Genomic DNA, 25966 nt, shown 5'->3' on the forward strand with positions numbered 1-25966 from the left:
TCCAATATCCAGGAGAGACCAGCATATTGAAAACACTTCTTGCATCCTTGGGAACCTCTGAAGTCTTGCTCTGCTTCTGAGTGATGCTACTGCTATGGGTTGAGGAGTACATACTCTGTGCTCAAGGATGTTTACCAAGTGGCCAGGGATTGTGAATAAAGAACAAGAATGCAAAAATGGCAGTCTCAGCTTTTAACTGCTATTTTGCAGAATATCTCAGCTGGGGGGATTATGGTTGACCCATCCATCCATCTCACTTTCCCTGGAGTGAAGAACTGTGGTGTAACCATGTCTCCAGTCACAGAACATCTGGATGATGATGGATCTGATGCATACATAAGAGGCATAAGGGGAGTGGGATCTCAGTTCTTTTGTTTGTGGACTTTCAAACCACTCTTCACTGAGAGACAGAAGTGAAGATGAAATTCACAGAAATCAGATAATTAATAATGCTCATTTCTATATACAAAAGGGAGACTATACAGAGTTTATTGTTCTGGGCTATCATTCAAAGTGAATATGAAATAATAAGATATACTTACTCTTGAAGACTGATGTAAAGCTGTTTCTGAAAGCCATTCTAAACTTTCAGACAAGGTACAACTGAGCACTCTGCTTACAAATACCAAGAATGTCACTTTTCCTTTCCAGTTTCTGTTGTCTATAGAAAGCCAATAAATCACACCCTGTACTTTAACTTTTGGCTTCTCGGGCCTCTTCTCTTGCTAGCAAGAAGACTGATGGGATACATGAAGCTAAGGGAAATGACAAACACAATAAATCACTCTTGAATGCTCTTAAAACAGTGACAATCCCTTTAGCTTTCAACATACTTCCTGTCTTTGTCCAAGAGATCATTTAAGTCAGAGGCACAAGGCACCAAAAATGACTTCAAGAATGATCTAGGCATTTATTGCCTGATTCACATTACACTAATTCAAACAGAGTCCTTGTCCTTGACTGACATAACAGTCTTATGTTGTTTTTTAAAATCTCTTCATGACAAGATTAGTCAGAGATGATTTTGCTGTCAAAAGAGAGTCTTCTGCAGTTCTGTTCTGTGACAGCTGCAATATGCACCTAACCTTCATCAAGTTAGAACATTTTGGTGTTACGTGAATAATATATCAAATAATACTGTTTCTTCAAATAAACATTCAAGTCCACTTTGTCAAACTGATGAACCATCAGACCTCTGAATATTTATTCTCCTTCTTTCAAGTCTGGCAAGAAGTCACACTTAAGCACTACTTCTTCTCATTTTTGTAACACAATGCAGCTGTATGGTTAATTTCCATGCTAATTTCCAAAACTGAATAAATAAATCTGACGACACAGCCCATATAGCAGTGGCTCCTGGATACAAACAGAAAAATCTTGTCTTAAGGGTGCAAATGCAGATAGGTCTCCCCATCAGTCACTTCAAAGTCCTCCTCTTGAGACTGTTAATAGCAGCTCTGTTAGTACCCCATACATGGAAGATGTTGCAATGTGGTCATCAGTTTGATTGGACTGAGCCTGAGAAAAAACAGCTTCCTTTAGCAAAGGCCACTGTTCACACATCAGATGGCAACTTAGCTGCACACAATAATGAATGAATGCTGATGGAAAATGGAAGGCGACAGATGAGCATTGAGTGCTCCAGAAATCCCTAAACCTATGCTCAGGTTTATGGCGTAGGATAGAGCTGGAAACAGCATAGCTGCACCATCCTCAACATTCTCTCTGAAGGATACAGCTCTTTCAGGTCATGAGAAAAGGAAAAAGCTTCCACAAGGAGCAGCTTTGCCTGCCCCATCTAGTCCTAATAAAGATCTTTTCATGATGTTGTATGATTTCATTCTACAAAATTGGAAGTGCAAGCCTTTTTATTAATCTCTTCTGAGTTCTGCAAGCTCACTGAAGAGCTCTCTTTTTATTGTGCTCTTAAAGAGTGTAATAAAAATATTCAGCCCTGTATCATACTGCCAGTCAGTGTGGCAAGAAAACAGACAATGCCATGGGAGAGCAACTCAGCACTGGCTGCAAGCAAAGACTGGATCTGTGACTATCCGTCAGGATACCTGAATGGCTTTTAAAACAGGTAAACAAGGTGCAGTAAAAGAGCTTTGATTCTCATAGCCCTTACACGGCGTTTTTCACGCATCTGTGATATTTTTAAAAGCTCCTGTTACACACTAACTGAAGTGCCCTTAGAAATTCACCAGCTTTATGCACAGTCCCAGGAGAATGATGCTGTGCTTCTAACTGCAGCTACACAGCTGAAAGTCAAGACACAGCTAAAAAATATGTGGCATGGCAGGAATGATTATTCATTCACTCCAGTACTGTCTCTCAGGAGGTACTCGGCTATGTGAATGACTTCGAAAAACGAACTAGAACTTCTGAAGCTCCATCCTGAAGAGAAAACAGCAAAGAGCACTGTTTCTGAATTAGAAAAGCAAACAATTCCATTTCTTTTCTGTACTTAGAGTACAGTCAGTAAAAGAGACCAAGGTAACAGTTTCTGAGAGGGAATTTCATGCAGTCCTTTGATGTAATGCAGTGAAAGTGCTAAGGAAAATGGTCTCAGATAAAATACATTTTTTCTGAGTGCTTTGTGTTGTGCATGTTTCTTACAGATATATCTGTATATGAACCAACTACTAGTACTAGAAAAACAGAAAGTATTAAAACCCTACTACTGTGATGTTTTGAAGATGTGATTGACCTGTGATGGAGATCAGGAAAGTCGAAATATGGTGAATACATATTGGTGCTATCGTGGTTATCAGATTGTTATATACACTTCATGCAACTTTAAATTACACCTCAAGAAGTAATCTGCTATTTTAGACTTGATTAGTTGCTGTACTATATTTGCTTTACAATACTTTGGCAATCTAAAATACATTAAAGGACACAGAAATTATATCTGCATTCAGCCTGTTTCTATTATTTAATACAGTGACAGCACACTGTAATACAACTGTACTTTAAATGACTATCAAGATCTTAAGACATGACTTTCCTCATCTTTTCTTAGAAATCCAAACAAATTAACAAATGCAGAGCTAACGTGGTGCCAGAACAACATAGTGAACATTGATCCCCAACAGCTGAGCTGTGCCTTTTTGTGTTAAGCTTTCAGCACCTTTTTTTCTTCCAAAATTAGTCATGAGTACAAGAATTTCAAGCTGGGGAATGTAAGGATGGAGCACAGTCCTGCCAAAAAGGACTTGGGTGAAATGGTGGGTGGCAAGCTGGCCGTGAGCCAGCAATGTGCTCTCAGCACAGAAAGCCAACCATAATCTAGGCTGCATCAAAAGCAGCAAGGCCAGAAGGGCGAGGGAGGTGACCTGCCCCTCTGCTCTGCACTGTGAGACCTCACCTGGAGTGCTGCATCCAGATGGGGAGTTCTCAGTACTCAGGAGAGACGTGGAACTGTTGGAGTGCATCCAGAGGATGGCCACAAAAGTGATCCCACGGATGGAAAACCTCCCTGCGAGGGCAGGCTGAGAGCTGGGGCTGTGCGGCATGGAGAAGGGAAGGCTCTGGGAAACCTGAGAGGGGCCTTCCAATGTCTAAAGGGGGGCTCTAAGAAAGAAGGGGACAGACTCTTTAGCAGGGTCTGTCGTGATAGGAAAAGGAGAAATGGTTTCAAACTAAAAGAGGAGAGATTTAGTCTGGATGTAAGAAAGAAGTTTTTTACAATAAAGGTGGTGAGGCAGTGGCACAGTTTGCCCAGGGAGGTGGTGGAAGCCCTGTCACCAGAGACACTGAAGATAAGATTGGACCAGGCTCTGAGCAACCTGATTGAGCTGTAGATGTCCCTGTTCATTGCAGAGGAGTTGGACTAAACGATCATTAAGGATCTCTTCCAACTCAAACGATTCTATGAAGATAAATCCCTTATACTACAGAGCATTTATAGGAAAGCCTACTTTTCTCTTAGTACAAGAATTCATATGATCTCATGAAGATTATTTCTTCCAAAAGTGGAACTGAAGAAGTCTGGTTTTCACTGCCTGCCTGGGGGGATGCTTACATGGCAGTAAGCATGGATGGACCATTTGGTCCTGGATGGAGCCTTTGCAATGAGGCCAATGTTAAAAGTACTGAACCAATGCAGTTTCCCTCACCAACCAGCCCTTGATCAGTCTTCTGTGAAGACTGAGGTGCTCGTGCCAGATTAAGATATGAAGTTTCATGTACCCTGAACATGCTCATTGGATTCCAACCAGGGAACAGGGAGCTGTATTGATGGCAGGGGAGACTGCTAATTACTTGCTAAAATTAACATACAAGAGCAGATTTTTCTCCAATAGTTAGGTGCCAAAACATGCAGATAATTTAACAGTGGAATTTCAAACTGCATCAGCAAGATAAGCATCTAATCTCCAACAGGTTTTAAGCACTTACCCAGATTATTCTGTTTAAAATCTGATCTCCTACTAACCTGCATATTTAGCAACTAACTAGCTTTGAAAACCTTTCCTCCAAGGATTCAGTTTGGAGCAAGAACTATCCATAGGTGTCTAGGTTTTCCCATCAAGACTTTTTTTCTGTCCTGTATCTTCACTTGCTCGAGATCATCAAACTGCACCAGGACTTTGAAGGCTGCTATTTTTCTGTATCTGGAGCAAAACTGGCACCTACTTTTCAGTATCAGTGTGCAAAGGAAACAAAAAAAGGCACAGTAGTTTCAGCTCAAATGACCTGGAGAGAAAAACACTGAATAATGTCTGGTGAAAAGTACTCTGAATTCCCAGTCTACTGATGCTGATACAAAGCAAGAGTAAGTCTGAGTGTACTCTCTACTCTAAAATGTACAGTATAGCACCTCCATCCAAAGGCAGTGATCTGTTTACCAACTCCCTTTAAAAACAGCTTCACTACAAAAAATCTAGAAGTTGAACATACCTGCTTGATTAAGCTGAAATTGAATAGATTTGTATTTTGTGGGATTTTTTGACATTTATTTCACTAAAAAAGAAAAAGCTGCAGAAAATTTTCTCCTGCAATTCATCTAAAATCAATGTGAGATCACACATTCCTTATGTTGAATATAAAGAACTGCCAACTGCGGTAACAATTTACAGTCCCAGAAAATAACTCACATTCACTCTGGATTTTCATCTATTGCTATTGGAGATTTGACTTGTAAGGTTGTCAATGCTAAGATATAAAATAATTCTGCAGAACAAGATGATCTTCTACAAAGTCTACCATTTCTGCAGAACTGCCTTTCATGAAGCCAATCTTGTTTCCATTTCCTACCTTGTCCCTCACAAAAATTCTCTTAGTCTGATACTTTTCAGTCATGATTAAAAGGCATTTCTCAGTGTCTCCCCTCTAAATATTCGTACTCTTTTTTTTTTTTTTTTTTTTTTCAGAAGCTGGCAGTGACATTCATATCTTGCTTGGTATTTTGTATTGGACCAATTAAGACTGTGAGGAAACTACTGCAAGATTTTGTTGCATTTAATGCTTTAGGCTGCATAAAACGCTTGTGAATAAGCAGATAGGATGAGTGGTTCAGTAGTGCTGGTTCCCTAAGCACCTTCATTCTGTCCCTGCCCTGGTAACAGCGTTAGCTGGCAACACAGTTTGTGCTCATTTGCTATCATTCATGTTCTGGAATTGTCATGAATATCCCACAAAACATGGAACTTGTCCATATGTTTGGAATTCAGTCACGTATATCCACCCCCATCTCCCTGAAAATAAAAGGATGAACACTGTCAAGCAAGCAAGCTTATATTAAGAGTTTGTTACATGACAATAAAAGAACCTCATGACTGTTCAGCACTACATCTCAAATACAGTGAACCTCTTCCAACTTATGATATCTTAGTATCAACACAAGACGAGGGGAAGTCACAAATTTGTGCTTGGTGTCAATAGTGAGCCAGAACTCTGACACAATACCAAACTGTGCAGTGCTGGAGGTGTCCTGCTGCTGAAGGGCACACATGAGGGTTATGTCTGTGGCTACCTGGACAGTAAAAAAGAAGCAGTTTCCTGACCTTTTTAGATTCAAGGAATATCTGAACTGATATACTACACTACAATTCTCCAGACTAATTCTTCACTACTTGTTTGTGTCCCTAATGCACTTATGGTGTTACCTAGCACTGTCAGCTGGCATTAAAAGCAGAAATTGACATGAAGAGCAGTGAGGCCAGTGATACTATACTGAAATAGACCAGCAAGAGCAGTAAGTGACCACATGTTACATTGTAGAAAGCCTGAGGCTTCACCTCCAGTTTGCTGCAGCAAGAGGCTGGCACTCAAGAGGCAAAACGGACAAAAGGGAAGAAAGGAAAATCTGCATCTTTCACTCCTTGACTGTTTTACCTCAGGTGACAAGAGCAGCCTTTCTGGGAGGTGGAATGTATCTTATCAGACTGTTCCCATCTGGGTCAATGTATAAAAAAAATAAACCCTCAAATTCAGGGAAAACAGTGAGAAGAATAATGTGCAAGCTTTTCCACCGTTCCTGTCACCCTCCAGACACAGAAAAATGTAATAGACATTGAAATTCACTTCCTCAACCAAGCAAACCAAATTCCTCTTTCAGATAACCTACGAACATTACTGGCCAATAGCAATATATCATCTATTAAACTCTGTCCAGGTTTGGAAAGAGAAAGAAATTCCAGAGCCAACTAATGAAACTGTGTCAGCATTCTCTCTGGGTTCATAGCCTTTATTGAATCAACTTGTAAATCTCTAGATCTGCAGGGCTTTTGAAAGGCTCAGTGCCCTTTACCCATATTATATCTTTCCTTTCTGGTAATGAGGGCAGAAGTCTGATTTGGGAAGTGATCCTAGGACCCTGGAGACACGGATGAATCAAGAAGCAAGAACCTACCTGAGATGCTTCAAGTGTAAAGTATTTGCATGATTGAGATCTACTTCCTAGCATCACACAAGCATTTTCAACTAAAAAAACACCTCTGTTAATGTGGGAACCTGAGACACTGAGCACTGCTTTTCTTGCGCTGCTGTAGCCCTTACAGGTTAGTGCTGAATGGGTGCTAGGAAGTGTGTGGTGGCTGGAGGAAGTGAAGAGTGTATTATATTTTCTGAAGTCAATAACTCTATTACAAACCCTTCTAGTCTTTGGTTCCTGTCTAAAGACAGTTACTGGGAAAAGCTTTCAGAGCAAACAAACCCGTAAACTGACGGTTGTTCTTTGTGGGGCTGGGTTGCAATGAAAATGGATTCAAGTATCTTTGAAACAGAAAACGCCAGTGCCATCGAAACCATAACTTCCTGCAGCAAGTTCCACTCCTGCTGTCAGATTCCAGTCCTGCTAGCAGATTCTCACTGTCACAGGAGTGCACCAAACCTCTGGGCTGCGACTAATCCATGTGCACATGGTTCTCCACTTGATCCAAATACACTCCTACTGGTTCCCATCTAGCAACCATGTCTTTCCTAAACAAACCTATGGAGACCTGGAAAAGGAATCATTCCATCAGATATGTACAGCCCTCACTAACCTTTGCATTCAGATGGCTCTTACCTCTTTCTGGTGGTACTTTATTGCTACCTTTAGTTTTGCCAAATCATGACATTTTTGGGGGTCCAGCTCTTCACTTTGATCATCTCTGTGATTGAGAATAATCTCTAATTCTCGGGAACTCCGTGCTTGATCCAAAAGGTCCTTAGCAAATCGCTTGCATTGCTGAGAAAGCTCTTCATATTCAGCCTTGAACTCATTTTCCACTTTGCTGAGCTCTTTCAGCTCCCAGCCCAGTCGAAACGCTGTCAAGATGGGGTCCTCACTTGATAAGGCAATCAATGAGGGGCTGGCTAAGGCTTTGTAGATGTTCAGCCTTGACCTGGAATGCCTCAGGCTGTCCACCTCCGAACTGGAGACACACTCCACACAATTGCATCTGATCTGATGTGGGCGTGGAATAGTTACCCGTCTTTGGACAAGCAGTTTGATGATTTCATAGTTGTTGGTGTGAGCCGCCAGCATTATTGGTGTGATATCTGGAGTGAATTCTGAAAACTGTGTGTCCATCATCAAGGTTGGAACCTATATAAAGGGAAAAACCATGGTCATATTTCATTCGGGACAGCAGAAAAGTGATGTTCCTCCTTCATACTGGTATACTTTCAAAGTGATCCCATAATAAAACAAAGTTTTTATAACACCCTATGTGCCTTAAGTCCTTGTGTTCATGTGTATGCATACAATTGTATTCTGGCAAAATCATCTTGCCTCAAATCTTGACTCTCTGCCCCCACAACAGGATTAGGTTGGTGTAAAAGTAAGTCACAATCCCACTGAATGCTTTATATGTGAACTCAGTCTGAAATTGCTACTGGTTCATATACCAAAAGGAGAACTTTCATAGGAGAAAGGAAGACAAAGGCACAAGTAATTACACAGGAAGAAAAGCCTAGAAACACTGCATACATTCCCGTAACTATCATTATTTCCATCATATACATGCATTAGCAGACCAGGAACCTACATGCAACAGGCACTATACAAACCAAACTGAACTCTGGTCCAGAGTTGAGCAAAGCTCTTCCTCACCTTTTCCCTACTATTTTTATTTGAAGTTACTTTTCAGTGGAAGGATACATTACATAACTGCCCTCAGAATAGATTTGTTTTTATTTTAATGGGTTTGAAAAAAAATTTAAATGTAAAATTAATGAGCCATAGTCCACTACAAATAAGACACTCCAGGGTGTGCATTATTCAGCTACCGCTGCACTTCTCAAAAGATGAGCTTAATGCATACCCTGTTGTGTCTTATTACTATATGCAGAGTGCAAAATTAGACCAAATGCTTTTACATCCCAAGCACACAGTGTGTTTCCATTTGCAGCACAGGCAGCTTTCTTTGTTGTGTGTTAATCATTACTCAGGCATACTGTACTTCATGTGCCCACCACTCCTGCCCCAGCAGCTGGCATCCTGCTGCTCAGGGGGTGATTGCTGGTTTTGGTGAACAGTAGGTCTGCTTCCCCTTGCAAATGTCAAAGGCATTTCATAGAAACAACTGTCAAAGAGTTCTAACGACAGGAAACATTACTCAGTCCGTAAAAAAACAAGAGCAAAGTAACGACAATTAGCATGTAGCAAGCAGCTAGCAATCTTTCTGTGGGCTAGATGTAAGACAGGTTGTGAGACAGTGAACCTCTGACCACTGAAACTGATTTCCCTAGGAGTGAATTGCCTGTGTAGCACTAAAATGCTGAGAACTCCTGGGCAGGTGCTGATTAATAAAGCTCTACATGCAGCAGGACTCAGACTATTCACCATGCAATGCTTTCCCAAAGGCCAGCAGCACACTGAGGTATGGGGTCATTTACTGGAGCAGGGCACACTGGGAGCCTAGAGGCATTCCTGGAAATGCTATGAGTTTGCTACCCCAGGGGCAGCATATGAGGAGTTAAATCACACACAGGGGCAGTCATTGGTAACAAGGCTCTTCCCACAGAGGCAGTCAGAAGGGAATCTATAAATACAACTCATGGCAGGGAAAACAGAGAATTGTAGTGATGGTTTTCTGCAGGTCATGGAGGGCTTGGTGTCTCTGTGCAAGGTTGGATAATGGTATTTTAAGATCTCTGGTAACAAACTGCTGAAAGCAGCTCTCTTTGTAAGGTCTGTGACATTCTTTCTTTTCCTTTGCTTAGCTGGTTTAGGTAGTTTTTTAAATGTCAAGAGAAAGGTGCATGTTCCTCTTTTCTTTCTCTCTCTGAAGTGTTTTTAAGCCCCGCTGCTTGCATAACTGCCTTTATCTTTCTTCTCCTCTTTCTCAGTCAGTTGCTGGCTGCTGTGTTCAGAGCCTCTGCCTCAAAGGGAAGAGCGCTTTCCCCATCTCTATCAACCCTATTACTGTCAAGTTTAATCTTGTTTTCCTGTATGGAAATTACTGTACCCAGAGCTGTAAAAAGAATTTTCAGCTTTGTACAGATGAGGTATTCTTGTTGCTCAGCAAAGGGAAAAAGCCTTGTAGACAAGGTGATAATGTTACAGGTGGGGACAGGGCTACAGGGCTGAGTGTGTCTGCTACTGTCCTGCTCCTGAGGCTTCCTAAACCTGGATCCAGGGCTCTCAGAAGAATTGTCTCAAGGCATGGGATCAGACTGGGGGTATCTGCCAACTGATTTCCCATCCCTTACTCTGGCTGCTATCACAAGCCCTACCCTCACGGTGAAGCTCTGCTTTGGTAGGAATGAGGCAGCCACTCAGTAAAAGATGTATTTGCCTGGGCAGCTTGCAGCACTTTAATTAAAAGGACAAGAAGGGCAATGGCAGTGCAGAGAAACAGGGGCTCTCTGGAGCCTGGAAACAGATCGGCCTAATGCCTCACATTACAGGAACTGAAGCTCACTGCTGATTATAGCAGAACAGCAAAACAAAGCAGCAGAACACAGAGCAGGAACTGTGTAAGGGATGGCTGCTGTGGCCTCTTCCCTGTGTCTAGGTGACCCAAGGACCATGCACTAGCCAAAAATGACATGGCTCGCAGTGATCATTTTTGTTGCTGTCTTGCACAGCTCTTTGATAACTTGCATCTTAATGAACAAACTGTCATGTTTTAGAGATGGGGCTATGCAAGGAAAGCCTTTGCTCCTAAGGCTACTGTCACCGGAGGGGCAGCAGATTTTAAAACAAGATGTTGTAATTGCTGATGTTCCTCCTGCACTACTGACAGGTTGAGTTCATGTTTAGATCAGCTTTTTCTGTGTCTTGGGTTAAGTTAGAGTGATGGAAGCAGAAGAGGAATAAATTATTTCACCCTCAGAAGTCTCTGCTAAGCTTTCCCAAGGTTATTTTCATTAAGTGACCTGAATAACAAATTCTTTTCCATTAACCTCACCAGCTGACACAAGCTGTTAAGCTGAGTCCTTCAGAACCTTACTGTCAGTGCTTGCATAGGAGCATGTGCCACCCCTGTAGTTTATCTTAGTAATGTTCGCTCAAGAAATTGATGCCACTACTAACAACTAGCAATCAAATGCTTGGTACCTTCTTTCTTGGATTAATCCTCATAAATGTAGGCTGCTCAGCACTATGCCACTGCTTCTCTGAACAATACCGCAGTGAGTGAAAAATCTCATTTAAAATGGAGGGGAGAGTGAAACAAGCTTAGTTCTGTAGAGGAGAAGAAGCTGGAGGATTACCTCACATAAAAGCACTGTTCAGTATGGCAGAGCTCTCCTCTGAGCAAAAAAAACAAAAGTTTTCTGCTAAATAGCACGCTGCTGGAAAGAAGCTCTGGATAGGAAAAGCAGGAATCACTGCTCAAGCTAGTAACTAGTATGGTGTAAAAGGGGAAGAAATATCAAGAAGAAGGAAAAAACAACAGCAACAAAAAACAACAAACCAATCTGATACTGAAAAACTGAAGGCTGTGATTGGCCTTTTAACAGCTTTACTTTGGTCTAGATCTAGAGTAGTATGAGTGCCTCCAGAGCACAGCGTCTGGGTCAGAGTGGTGAGAAGCAATCCAGCTGAGGGGTTCTATGCTGCTCAGCAATGTGAACCAAAGCAACCTGAATGGAGGGGACAAAGAGATACCTCAGATGGAGGCAAAGTAAATATAATGTTTAAACACTGAAGAATTTCGAAGCGAGCTACAGTGCTTATACAGTATCATCCACTTCAGCAAATAAGGACAAGTAGGTGAAAAAAGCTGTTCAGGAGAGAAACTTGCCATCAGGTTAACAATATTCAGCTTTGATGAAGGAGCCTGGCTCTGTCTACTATTTGAGAATGACTTTCTGTTTGTCTTCAGCTTCTTTGTACTGACAGTCCTCCTAATTACAGCCTGGTAACTCTACTACCAAGTCTCCTCCATGTACAGGGCTCCACAGTGCTCACCTGGACTGCAGTGCTTAAAACTGCTGTTTCCCCAGGTAAAACCCTTAGTGCTCCAGGCCTGAACTGAACAGATCATGCAGCAAAGCCCAAGCACAAACCCCTTCACTCCCAGCTCTCTGTTCATCTGTCAGCAAGCTTCTTGGGTCAGAGGCTGCTTAAATACGCATCTTGTTTTGAAATGCACTGAAAATGTTCATTAGGAGTGCTACTACTTCTACTTGTTACAGATGGAGTTGACACCTTCTTAGGCTATCTCAGTTCTGTAAACTAGCACCATACCTGGGCCACTGTAACAAACGGTGAGTATAACCACAACAAAATGTAAATATACTGGTCAACATTATTTTCAGCTAGGATAACCTTTTGATTGGGCTCTGATTATAAAAGTTTCTCTAAGTGTCAAAACAATGCTTTATTAAACAAAACAAAGTCAAACAACTTCATGGAAGATTTAAATGCAGTGCAAGCAGAAACGGAAGCTTGGTTAGTTTTTTGAGCAAAGATTATCTATTTGCAGTTTATTTTTCTGTATGCAGCCCTATGGGGGAAGTGCATACACCATCCATGAGCATTGTAGCACTGTACGTCAATTGCTGTCATTCTAGAAAGATTTTGTACTACATCAATTCAGCATGAGGCTCAGTGGTCAGAAGGAGCTTTAGCAGTGACTGTTTTGTTCAGAATCGCAGTCATGTGGCACTTTGAGACACAGCTCTATAAATAGAGAATGAGTGACAGTGTTGCTAGACTGCAGATCAGCCATGTTACCAGCAAAAGTGTTGTGGAAAAATGTCTATTGTGATGGTGCGACCATTCTCAGCTTGCTCCTTGCCTAAGCCCAGAAACAAACTATTTAATTGACAGAACACCATGGACAACTGTGGGGCTCAGGGGAAAATGCTGCACACTTCTAAAAACCCAGGCATCCATTTTAGGTGGTACAGTAATGTTGATTTCAATAACTGAATATCTTCATCAGGCATTCCTTGGGAGACATCTTTTATTACTGAGAATGATGGCAGTTTCTATATTTAAAAGGGTGTTGTCTTTTTTAGCTAAATAGCAATTCACTGAATATCATTTCATTAATGAAATATATTGAGCAGCACAAACTGATAATGAAGTAATGTACTTTAAGGGGTTTTGTATTGGTTATGAGCAAGTTCTTATCTCTGGCATAAAGGCTGCTTCACGCAGACATATTTTTGGACAAGCTCTGCTACTGTTGATGTATTTTGGCAATTTCAAAAAAGCTGTCCCAGGATGCCCAGTTGAAGAAAAGTGTCCTTTTGATCCGAAATGTGCTTAGTAACTTGTATGTACACTAAGTCAAATAATCTTGGCACCTTGTAGCAAGCTAAATACTAAGATAAGGTTACTAGATGGGGTATGTTAACATTAAAATATGTTTCACTGAATTTAAAATTACTAGACGTAACACATTGTTACTGAAATAATGCAAAAAATTAGGCTTGTGATTCTTACATAACCAAACTTTGTTCATTGCAACCAATAAACAAACGCAAAATACATTAATCAGAAGTTTTAATGCAGCTTCTTGCTTTTGTGCTAAAAAAGCTGAGACAGACCCATGAGATTGGTTATCAGAGCTAAGCCAAAGCCCAGTGCATGTGACTGTGGCAGAGCTGCATCTGAGCCTGCGTTCAGCCATGCGTTCAGGGAATGCAGCGCAGCCAGAGATTGTCAAAAGATGTCACCACTCTTATGGCTCATGCTACATAATTTTCTCTTCTTCTGTGGATTAAAAAAGGAACCCAGAGAGAAGCCTTTAGAATGAAAGGATTTTGCAAAAATGCATTTAAATGGCCTGAGGCAACTCATTCCTGCGAGTGCACTTTCTTCTCCAAAGCACTGCCCCTTTCTCATGCAAGTGGGGGAAGCAAAATGAGGAGGTTGATGATTAAAACTAAGAGTGCAGCCAGTGTAGTTTATTCTCCAGATCACAGGGATGCTTTAACAAGAGTCAGACGGTTTGTACTTGAATCTCTTGTATTTAAATTAAGATCTTGAGATCCAGATTCCTGTCTTTCTTTAATGAAGTGCTGAATCCAGTAGGAAGAGTAGCTGCGTCTTAAGACCCGATTTTGCTCTTGTTCAGAGGCGGAAGACCAGATGGTGGTGTGCCATGAGCAACTGCACCCTCTTCTGGCTGTGACTTTTTTCAGCAGTTTAAGCGTGGTTGAGAACTTGACTGTTCATTATCCATTTTGTCACGTTCTCTCTCGTATGACCAACCATCAAATAAATCTTGGTTTTCTCATATGCTTTCATGGCTTGGGGCTTGCTGAATAACAATACTTGCCCAATTAAAACAAACAAGGTACAAAAATTCTGGAATATTACAAGTCTGGACCTTATTTAAGCTGCTATAGAAAACGTGGCATAACTGAAATGTTTGCTACGGATCTATCCCTGGCCTCACCAAAATGCGGGAATTCCTGGCTACTTGCTAATTTGTTTCCTGAGACCCTGCGACACCAAGTTGGCTACAAATCTAGTATTGCTTCCAGCAGTAATCTGAATTCTCTCCTTACGTTCAGACAGGCAGACCGGATCGTATGCCTGAAGCAGTTTTTTCCCCATTTGAAACCATAAGCCCGTTTACTCATTTTTCACTACTTTTCATTGCCATTTGAACAGTTGCTCTGTGGCAGGAGCTGCTGTTTTGTTGGGTTTTGTTTTGTGGGTTTTTTTTTTTTTTAAAATAAAAACGACCTTGATGATTTTTAATTTTGTTTTTATGCCTGGAAGTTAGTTTTGTTACAGAGCTTGCTTAATCCAGTCCTGTTAATTTCTCAACTACATTAAAGGCCTTGAATGTCACTGTCTCTTACAGACTTTAAAAAAAAAAATTTATGTATAAATTCTCACCTGACCTCAAACGTGCTTAAACACAGTCCAGAGTTAGCTCAAAATTTGCAGGCTCTGCTTTCAAAGTCTTCTCTGTTTTATTATGACCATCTTTCAAACATTTTCTAGATATTTTTCCTGAGAGGGAAGAGTTGTCCAACTTTTTAATTAATTTTATCTGATCTCTGTATTCTTCTTTTCTGACTTAGTGGTAACAAGGACAAGATGTGCTAGAATAGTCCAATAATCATGCCAGCTGTAGCCTTTCATATCATCTTTGTACATAAAATGTCACCATTTCACATAATTTATTACTGTGTGGATGAGAGAGGTTTCAGAGAGTTTAGGTGAGGTAATATGTTGCTAACAGGGCTGGGAAATGGGGGTGGAGGGTTATGTTGCTACTGAATCATATAACTTCAAAAAATAATTTTAAAAAAATCAGATTTCATCGTAAGACAACATCACAAAGCAGAATGAGTGCATCTGGTGGCAGCCTGTGCTACGTGATGCTGCACAAAAGACATCTTGATGCTCACAAAGCAGGTGGCTGTTTCCCTCCATTTTGACTTTTAGGTCATGCTTTTTGGCATCCGTTTTTTACTAACCAAGAAGACTGCGAATTCCGAAAAGCTCCCAGCATTTGTGCTAGCAGAGAAGTGACAACCTGGAGAGGTGGCATGGTCCCAAACAAGACTGAAGTCTGTGTGGTTGCGATCCTCCTGTACTACTACTTTGGCAGTGACAGCCTTTGTTACTCCTACTGCAAAGTAGATGAAAACACCAAGCAGATGATATACCCCTCCTGCTGCAGAGGCCAGCTCTACCTTGTATGTCTGCCTTAAGAATCTCTAAGTGGAGCACACAGGTCCTCACTCCACAAGTGAAGTACGAACAGTGCATGTGACTATGAGCCTCTTGCAGGCCTAGAGTGGTTCCCGTGTGCTTTTCCAAGGCAATGATGGAGCAGAGAACTCAGATGTGCTGGGTTCCCTCAATGTAACAACACAGGGTTGACCAGACAGAATACTTTTGTTCACAGTTGATGCCTTTTTGATTTCCCCCACTCTCATTGCCTCCAAAAGGCTCTGCTCATAACAGCCTGATCATTACTGCTATATCCCAGATCATCACAGGGATGAACAAGACATAAAGATGCTGTTCTAACTTGCACACGCAAGCACAGCTACATTCAACAGCCTAATTGGGGTTAGGGGGCTCCTACTAAACAGTTCTGCAGTTCTTGATAAATCCTAGACATCTGCTACAGGGGAACCTGTAATTTCAGTTCTATTTCCCCATACAAACCAGCCTCCCCCTGACAATGTGTTACCACTCTAGCAGCAGGCAGACTCCCCAGCACATTCAGGTCGGTGAAGTCCGGATAGTAATTTCAAATGCCCTTTCTGGGTGCCAGAAGTCATGCAGACCAGAGGCAAAAATGTGCTCTGTGACGTTGAAGTACTGATGCAAGGGAGCAGCTAATGCCGTAATCAGGACCCAGGAGCAAAGGGTAGTGAATAAACAAGATGCATTCTTGGATGCTAAGTGGGTAAACAATTTTTTTTTCCCCAAAATTTAACACCTTAATCAGCACATCTACAGAGAGACCAAAGGCTTATGTAGCAATCCAAACAGGACTATTTTTCCCTACAAATACTTTGCTCCAGGCAGTCCATCCATACACTGATATCACTCCCAACTGAAAACACACACGTTAGTGCATAGAACACTCTCTACTTGCAGGATTTCAGACCATCAGTAGCCAGTTCATTGCACTGCATTTCTGCTTTTATGAGCTGTGCTGTTAGCAGCTGAAGCAGGCAAGTACTGAGATCACACCCATAAATGAATAAAGAAAACTGCCCGGGAAGCACCTCATATAACAGCACTTCCCTGACTCTCCCAGCTGTCTATACACTAGATGACAAGTACAACATGGCTGTGTGTGCTGCGATGCAGTTCTTGGACTAACCCCACCAGCCCCCCTAGGAGCTAATAACAGACCTGGTGTTGACCCTGGCAAAGGAGCCAGACTTATTTGCTGCTGGCACCACAGCCTGCAAGCCTCTGTTCTGATGCTGCTCATTAGTTCTGTGATAAGGCACTGGGTTATACTGTTTTTGCCTTGCACCTTCTCATAGATTTAAGATTATTCTGGGAGGAATGCTCTGGGGAGGGAGAAAAGAGATTCCCAGTTAAATATAATCATTAACTGAAGCGATCTTTGATTTCTCTGTTTAGTTTAATTAGATGGAATTCATTTTGGAGGCAGCCGCTGATGTCAAAGGCATGTTAACTATAGCTGTGAATTATTACTGCATCAATAAAAATAATGAAAAGCCTGGATGCTGGCAGAGCCATTAGCTTTGGAGCAGTAACAGCTAGTTTTCCATTTTCAGACAATCTTTCTTCCTTATAGTGCATTTCAAATATTTTCATACTGAGAACCCAAGGCTGGTTTTTCTCTTTTGCTTCAGTTTTTCATTACCTCCTCTGGCTGCAAGAACATCCACCCAGGTTCAGCCTTCCCCTTTCTGCACCTCCCATTAACATGGAAACAGCTGGTCTGAGTCATACCAAAGGGCACAGTATCTGTACTGAGTCATATCACCTTGCCTCTTACCTTCTTTGTTACTGAGTTTTTGCTGTGGAGCACTGTCAGATCAGGTCAAGCCTATGCACTTTCCTGATACAAACTTCTGGGTTTCAGGAACCCAGCACTTCAGCCTCCCTAAATTAGCTGTTCCTGTAAAATCATGGAAGAACATAAATGCTGCTTGTATGTACTGATCAACACTGCAGAGGGGCATTCTGCCCTCGTTTTGATTCCTTTGCTGTACCACATGCCTCTGTAACACCCTGTATTTGCTGTCACACGCCTTATCCATGATGCCCCAGAAAAGGAGTGCACATGCAGAATATGTTAGCACTACTAAACAAGCCATCATCTCCAGCTAGTCTGTATGAAGAATCCTCTACCTGCATCCATCCTCAGCTCATGGGTAAAGAGTGAGTTCTATAAGGCTTAGCAATTTTAGACAGGAAGTCCATCCACAAGTCTCTTCTTTGCCTTTAACCATAATTAGTATCAAGGAAACCGACCTTTTAACTGCAGGAAATGAGGTAATATTTCTCATGGCCACAAATCCTAGGTCCTCTGGTCCTACCACAGGCACCTCCGTGCACTTTGCTTGCAGGTAACACAGATCCACAGTAACCACTCAGGCAAGCCATAAGGAATATCAGCAACTTCTAAAACCCTTCTCTGATTCTCTGCAGAATTTAACTCCTACATAACTGACAACTGATCTGCCTCCTTTGACGTAAAAACTCTTGTCAGTGACTGCACAGGTCTGACAGTGCTAGCAGGGAGCTTAGACATCCTACATCAGCAAGTTTGCAGAAGTCATGGGCTGTTGGTAGGAAGGATTCAACTTTGCACTGGACTGTGCACAGAGGAAGAAGAACTCTATATAAGTAAGAAAACTCAGTTAAACCACACTATACCAGAAAGTTACTGGATACGGACAAGAACAAAGTGGTTTAATGCACCACTTAATTTCTGGTTCACAAGAGGACAGTTTCTTCTTGGCTGCTGATCCATTATATTTACACTGATTGCAACAGATTTTCACTCATTAGTTCATCTAAAAGGGGATTTTTGATGTCAAATTTTAAGTTTGAAAATACTATCAAGTGTATCAACTTTATATCAGCAAGTATCTGAGGATTAGCAACTAAGACTTCAAAACTTGCTTCTTATTCTCTAGTTTCCCCTCTACAATCGTATCCAGGGCTAGTTTCTTGTTAAGATTCTTCTTTTGAAAGACATAGAGATAGGTAGCTGTTGAAATTCCATTGACTCATAAGGCCTTTGGACGGTCGCTACAAATTGAATCATGGTCATAAATACTGAGGTTCCTTTTCTTTTTATTCTCATTATTGAGGAATTGCATTTGTAGTCCCATCTGTGAACCAGATTAATTCGAAACCATCTGCCATGAGCAAATTGCTAATTTTGGCAGATACCAGAGAGATGCTAGTATCTTCCTTATGTAAACATTTGATGTCAGCTCTGATTGTTGTGAAGAAAACAGCTACCAATAAAGGTGCTTACGGCTACACCATGCACATGGAGTCATTCAGACAGCTGACTACTGCCTTCTTAAAGAACAGAAGTGGCTCAGCAGTCAGCACAGATTGTGCCCATTGCACTGCAAATACCCACTGTAACAAGGCAAGAAACAATGCGAGATCTGTGCAAGCTGAGCGAGCTGCCCTGTGAGCCATGATGCATGTTTAACAGGGAGCCAGGGCCATGTTGCAGAATTCACACAGGAAGCTATTGAAAATTCCTGAATGTTCCTAAGACTTCATCTGAAGTAAAAAGGAAACTCTGTACCAATTTCAGCGGGATTCAAAAATTGCAGAAATAAAACTATTATTAATGATAAATTGAATATGATTTAAATGCATGGGAAAATGTGAATTTTCAGCCTTATATTTCCTCTTCCTCCTTAGAGCTGTTTAGGTGCAGACCACAGCCTGGCTGAAACCACAATCCAATGTACTGATATTTGAATGGCCAAAAAAATTTCTAAAACTTCCAGCACAAAAACAACACACCAAACTTGAAAATCAAACAGATGGGGAGACAGAAGATTTTACTGGGAAGTAGAATTTTTTTCACGAGGCTTCATGTACATATATATTCCCTCACTCCTACAGCAGTATTCATTTCAAAAATGAAAGAAGTCACTTCATATTCCCTATTAACTCCAAATCCAGTGGCATATGTGAGCATGACTGCATGGTCTTCCTGTGACAGCAAGAATAGATACTTGAACCATAACAGCTCTTATCTACCAGAGGTGACAGCATCTTTCCCAACATCAGTAATTTCATTAGCCACAGAGCTGTTCTGACTGTAACTAGAGAAGTTTTCTCCCCAGCTTTTTCAAGAGACTCTAAAAACATTACACAAAAACATGCACTAAGATGTCAGGACCAGGCAGAACAGATTTGAGGAGAAAAGTTCTAAAAGAAAATATATCTACCTGAACACATCACTGTTCAGCATGCTCGTTTATCTTGTGCTTTGTAGAGGTGTTTAGAGAAGGGCTGATTTGTGCTCCTGCCTCTCACACACTCTACACGTAAACAAAGTCACTTCTTCCCCTCCCAAGACACCCCTTACGCAAACGGCTGCAGTGCAGGAGATTTCTGTTGTTATAGTTACTGGCTATGACTTACCCCTGCCATTGTCACAGTATTTTCAGTAAATGGTGCTTAAACAGCAGCATAGCAAAGGTTTGCGAAATGACGACTGCTTGCAGTCCTTCAAAAACAGGATGTGAACATCTCTGTTGCATGGTCCTCTCAGCTATTTCTAACTGTCTCTTACATCATGAACAAGACCCAGAGTCTCCTACACAAGGAACACAACAAAGGTCACTTCAGATATAAGAAGATTTTCTGACTTCTGTTCCCTGAGAAGGTCATCACACAAGAGAAAGCAGAGCTCTTCCCCTCAGGCAGATGGAGAGCCAGGTCTGCAGTGCCCAGGACACATCACCTTTTGCAGGCTCTGTAGCTGGTGAGCCAAGCTTTGAGGTTAAGTCTGAATGGGAACACAGTGTTTTCTACCCCTTGTGCTGTGTTTGGGTGCATCTTTTGTTATCTACGTATCTAGATCTTTTGCTATTTGTAGCCCCACAAGAGGCTGGCATAATGCAACCTGTGACATTTTCAGTTGGGGTTGCAATGCAAGGATAAGGTTGTGGGAACGAGCAAAATAAATGCTTGTAAAATGGATTGTGCTGCTCAGCTGCCTTGGAGATGCAAAGAATAATTAACTGAGCTGACATGAACAAGCACAAAAAAGAGCAGCTCCTCATGCCTGACAGTTCAAGAAACAAGATTTTGGTATGGAGGCAAAAAACAACCTCTCAGAAGTAGAAAATAAGAAAATGGGAGCTAGAAGGTTTTGGCAAGCCCCAGGCTCTGTTAGATGAAGGAGGAGGTGCATTTTGCATTTAGGAGCACAGTCAGAAGATGCGTCCTTTTCACTTCTGCCTGGTGTACAACAGAGACAAAGAGCCAGCCCCAACTGGACACAGGCTGCTACGCCTCAGCCAAGGAGCTGCCTTCACAGGTTTGTTCAGGAAAACTGAACCTTACATAGGTTTCATAAACAGATTAACTTACACCTTATATACAAGCATGTTTGCTCAGACAAGAAAGTTATCAAAGTACCAAGTACCAATATTAATTATTTTACTATCTTACAAATTCCTCATCCAAGCAGAAACTATTCCAAGATATATGAATTTTGGTAATTACTCAACCAAAAAAAGCAGGTTTCTGTAAGTTTTTTAAAGATATGAGTAATTGATTAGGAAATGTTGTGCTAATCTGATTTAACAGGTGCTTTCTGTGAAAGTAATTAGATTTGGGATTCCCAAAGGACTTTCTGAGAAAGGGTCCAACAAAGATAATTACTGAATGTGTGCTGATATTAGCCTCAAATTAGCCTTAGGAAGTCACATTCTAAAAGCTCTCATATATTAGTTTTGTGATTTGACAAGCTCACCTGTGCATCCCACCTTTGCTTAACTAAGTACTTCTTTACAATTGTTGTAGTATTGACTGTACATGAAATAAATTTTAATTACCATCATTGCATGGACTATCAGTGAAACCGGAGAAGTGAAAGGCCAGTCCTGCAGCCTTCTGCTGACAGCATTTCCTGCAGTCCACAGAAGACCACAAACCATAAGCTGGAGAAGTAAATTCTGATTTCCACACAGGATCATGCATCAAGCCAGCACCAGCTGAAAATTGTACCAATGAAATCTGGTCTTGCAACTAACCTTGTAAATAAAGCTGAAACTGGCTCTGCATCTCTTCTCCCACACATATTCCCCTTCAAGTTGTAAACTTTGCAGCAGATATAAAACTAGCTAGAGAATGAAAGCTTCACACTGGTAAAAATAGAAAAGAAAAAGACACAGGCCTACTATGAAACGCATCACTGACAGATAGATGCTGCAGATGAGACGCAATACAGCCATCTTATTTCATGGGCGTCTGTTCCCATCAAGCTATGCCACCAAGGCTTTGAATTTGATTGGACAGAAGTTGTGGTGTTCAAGAAATCTTACAGAAAGCCACAAGAATCCCATCTCTTGCTTTTCATGATATTTTAAGAGAAACTTGTCATTAGTCTGCAACAATTATTCACAGTGCCTCATGCTACCTCGGAAAACATTTAGTAACATGATCTATCCTTCTATTTTACTTCCTGCTACACTGGGGCATAGGATGATCAAACTTTCTAGAAGATTGATTAAAAAAAAAGAGGCTCATTCTTCATCTGTGGCTCATGTCTTGCTACTTACATTTTGACACTTTAAAGCCTATAGACTAATGTTTCAATGTTTAGGTCTAGTAGAAGAGATTCTCCATCTCTTTAGGACTTACATCACATTGCTATAGCACGCTGAAAGTTGATGTTTCCAACTACTAAGCTGAGTACTCTTCAGTGCTGTCAGGGTTAACCTTCAGTGTTTCCTTTTTTGCTTTGGCTACGCAAAACTGCTATTTAAAAACTATGTACCAAGGCCCACCCATTGAAGAAATTCTTACGGCTAAGTGACAGTAATCTTTTTCTTCCTTCACACACAAAGGGCTGCATCCAAGTAGATCTCAAAAGAGGATTTGAGAAATCAGGACCATCAGTTCTGAAAGTTCCTTTCAAAGCACTGAGCTTGTAAAAATTGACAGTGGTCAGTAATGCATATAAACTATCACAGCTATTGGCAGTGTTAAGCACAGATGAAAAAAGCTAGGGACAATGTGGTACGTGACACTTAAAATGGTAAGATTTGTACTTTGTGTTTTTTCACAAAGATTCCTATATGCCTTAGTGGTGGCTTTGTAACTAATAATCTTTCCTACAAGACATAGCTGTTCATTGTTCAGATATACAGCACCTCAGCTCATGCTGCAATGTTATGTACTGCCTCTGCATTACTGAACTAGATTCCCCAGAGATGGAGACCAAGATACATGTCTGTACTACAGCTAAGTACTGAAAGCTAGCAGACTGCTTCCTTGGTTACTATTATTTATAAGCTTATATGTTTTCAGGATTTACTTACAAAAAGCAATTCCACTTATTAATACCAGTGCGAGAGCATGGCAGTACTTCATATTTATAGATTGTAATATAATTTCAGACAGCTCCAAGTTCCTTTACAAAGTGTGTGTCTATAAATCAGCCTAGAAATCCCTATGTCCACAAACACTGTAAGACTAAGAAGAACACTGAGTGAAATTGAAAATGTCGAGTTAAGTCAGGCTGAGCACGTTTGCTCAGACAAGAAAGTTATCAAAGTACCTCATTCGCTCTGGGCATTTAAAGCAATGAATGCACATTAAGGAATTCGTTTTATGACTCTTGAACAGCACCTTCACTGTGGAGAATCTCTTTCCTAACACAAGATTTTATTAAAGTAACAGCTTAAGTCTGAACTGAAACACCTGACCAACCTGTTTTTCACCACTTGGCTTCCTGTAATTCAGCAGCAGCTCCACAGCTCCCACCACCTCTTTCCGTATTGCATACAGCAGAGCATCTCCCACATACACGCAGTGGCTCAGAAGTAACTCCATGATCTCCAGATTTTCATTCTCTATGGCTATTAGAAGGGCACTGCGACCAAGAGGATCCATACAGTTAATGTTGATGTTGTAGTAGATCTCCGCCTCTTGTAAGGCATGTTTCACACTGGCATAGTCCCCCTTCTCCACAGCACTGAGGTAGGCCTTCTCTTCCACTGAGAGCTCTGCCTCTGCTCGCACAATCTGCAGTGGGATCCGATCTCTGTATGGTGAATAGTTTACCTTTTTGTAGTATAGCTGGGCCATTGTTCATAGTGACCAGACAACCTGTGGGGGAAAAATAAGTACACATAAGTGATAAAAACAGACAAGCAACCCTTGTCTTCTCATTATGGGGGACAAATTTACAAAGGTCTGTTGCAGTAAAAGCTTCTGATCACTTTTTAAGGTGTTTCATTTTCAACAAAATGACTGCAATGCTCCCTGACCAATCCCACATTAAGGGGCTACCTGAAAAAATTAAGGTTCCACTACAGCTCAAAAGAGAATGACAGACACCTGGTAGTTTTAAATAAGGCATGGAACATTATTTCATTGGTTTCTTTTCATTCTGAAAAGGAGTGATCTTGTTTATGGATTATCTATCACCTTAATTTGGTAGATTTCTCATCTTTGTTCTTTTTTTCATTGCTTACTGTTCTTCTCTCCCACTTTTCATTGAGCCAGGTTCTCAAAATTGAAACCACCCGTGATAAGAGCTGCTGACTTACATCCCTTATTTACAGCAACAGGATTTCTTCTGATTATTTTCACTTCTTCTCTTTTTCAATCTCTTGAAATAGTTTTCATTTTTCCATAATGTTTACTTTTTGACTAGGTCACAGAGTTTTTTTAACATAATTTCTCACTCTACATTTATAAATACAATCTAGATAGGTTGATGGAGAAAGTCCCCACCTTGTATTCCAGGAGCAGTAATGTTGCTTGTAGTCTAGAAAAGTAAGAAGTAGTAAATCCTGCCCTGGAAAGAGTGCAGCAAGGTGAAGGAATGATTGCTCCATGGCTCAGAAAGCCTAGAAGTCACAGGGAAGGCATTCACTCTCTCACACACACACACACCAAAAAAAAAACAAACAACTATGGTAATCTACCTCTGTTTGGCATCAACAAACCACACCAAATCAGGACCAGGGGTTTAGGCAGCTGTAATTAATTCAACTAATTGGATGATCCTTTCCATTTCCTTTCCCCTGTTTCTGTAGAAAATTAGCCTGATTTTTATTCCATTTTATTTCTCTTTCCAGGGGAAAGAGGTAATGAAAAGCATGATCTTGTGGTTCAGAAGCTGAACAAGGAATGAGATGCTGGGGGTTCTACTTTCGCCATCCCTCTCCTTGCCAGAAGGCAACCATGTTCAGCATAGCCTATTTGCATTTTGCCTTCAGCTCCATAGTTATGGGCCTGGTGCAGAGGAAGTGGGTGGATCTGAGCTCCAGCCCAGCTGACACTGCAGCACAGTGGGTGGCTGCAGCACACAGCACAGTTACATCTGCGAGTTTCCTGGTGAGCCACAGATTTGTAACAAGTTTGGCCTACCAAAAAAAAATGTGCTCTTCTAGTGTCGTGGTTCCTTACAAGCGTGAGGAAAGTTTTTGTTTGTTGCATTTCAGGAATTACAGTTCTATGCAGATGTGCTTCAATTTGATGGCACACTTAAGATCTACATACAAACTACTGAAAATGATGATTATAGATAGATATATATAGATAGATGATTAGCTAAGCTCTGCCCCTTCCCTTCCCTTCTTGGTGAAAAGTACCCAGGATAGCATTTGCTTTGCTAGCACGGCTATCAAACACCAGCACGGTCACAGCTACGGCACTGATCAATGGCAACACCAAATCCATTCCATCGGTTGCTTCAACCAATCGTTTATTTGTCACCGCTTGTGAAAACGTCCCACAGAAAGTCCTTGGCTGGACTCGGGCAGGCAAATGCCAACAATAGCAACGCCACAACAAGCGCACAGCAAAGCTCCCCCTATGCGCGCCCTTGGCAACGGCATCGCAGAGTCACAGTCAGCCCATGAGCTCACAATGGGCCGGGTGCCTATAAATACCCAGTGGGCCCAGCCCACCTTGAGTCTTGCTGGCGACTCTCGAGGTGTGAGCGTCTTCCTGAGGGAGCACGAGACACTGAGACTTGGCCAGTGCGTGAGACAGGAGTCTTGGATTGCGAGTGGAGGCGCAGAGGCTGCCGACTGCTCCGCAAGAGGCAGCCTCCAGCAAATCCATCCTTGGGGCTCCGAATCCATCCTTGGAGCCCCACAGCGCCAGGGCAGCCGCAGCCATGAGCCAGGAGGCGGCTCCCAACCGCAGGCGCAAGGCGTGGGTCTGGCCGGTGGAGGCCCGCGAGGACCGGTGCCCCATTTGCCTGGACCGGGTCACCGACACCATCCGCGCTCTGCCCTGCAGGCACATCTTCTGCAGGGAGTGCATTGAGGAATGGATGGCCAACAGCCCTCGCTGCCCCCTGTGCCGGCAGAGAATATTCGCCAAGCAGCGGCTGGACTGGCGCCCCTCGGCTCGGCCCCCGACCTGCTCGCCCCAGGGGAAGCT

The 25966-nt window shown here is 41.8% G+C and overlaps 1 protein-coding gene across 1 annotated transcript in view; it reads right to left on the reverse strand.

Annotated features, from left to right (window-relative positions):
- Window positions 1-23653, reverse strand: part of TRPC5 (transient receptor potential cation channel subfamily C member 5) — a gene marked incomplete at both ends in the record, with an annotated part of 61641 nt that extends 37988 nt beyond the window's left edge. Inside the window, 2 exons of the mRNA XM_079542037.1 lie at window positions 7514-8035; window positions 23276-23653. Of these exons, the coding sequence (XP_079398163.1) occupies window positions 7514-8035; window positions 23276-23653 (900 nt within the window). The remainder of the gene's footprint in view (window positions 1-7513; window positions 8036-23275) is intronic.
- Between the last annotated feature and the right edge of the window lie 2313 nt (window positions 23654-25966).

Source organism: Tetrao urogallus (assembly GCF_951394365.1).
Source record: "Tetrao urogallus genome assembly, chromosome: 13".
Classification (NCBI taxonomy): domain Eukaryota; kingdom Metazoa; phylum Chordata; class Aves; order Galliformes; family Phasianidae; genus Tetrao; species Tetrao urogallus.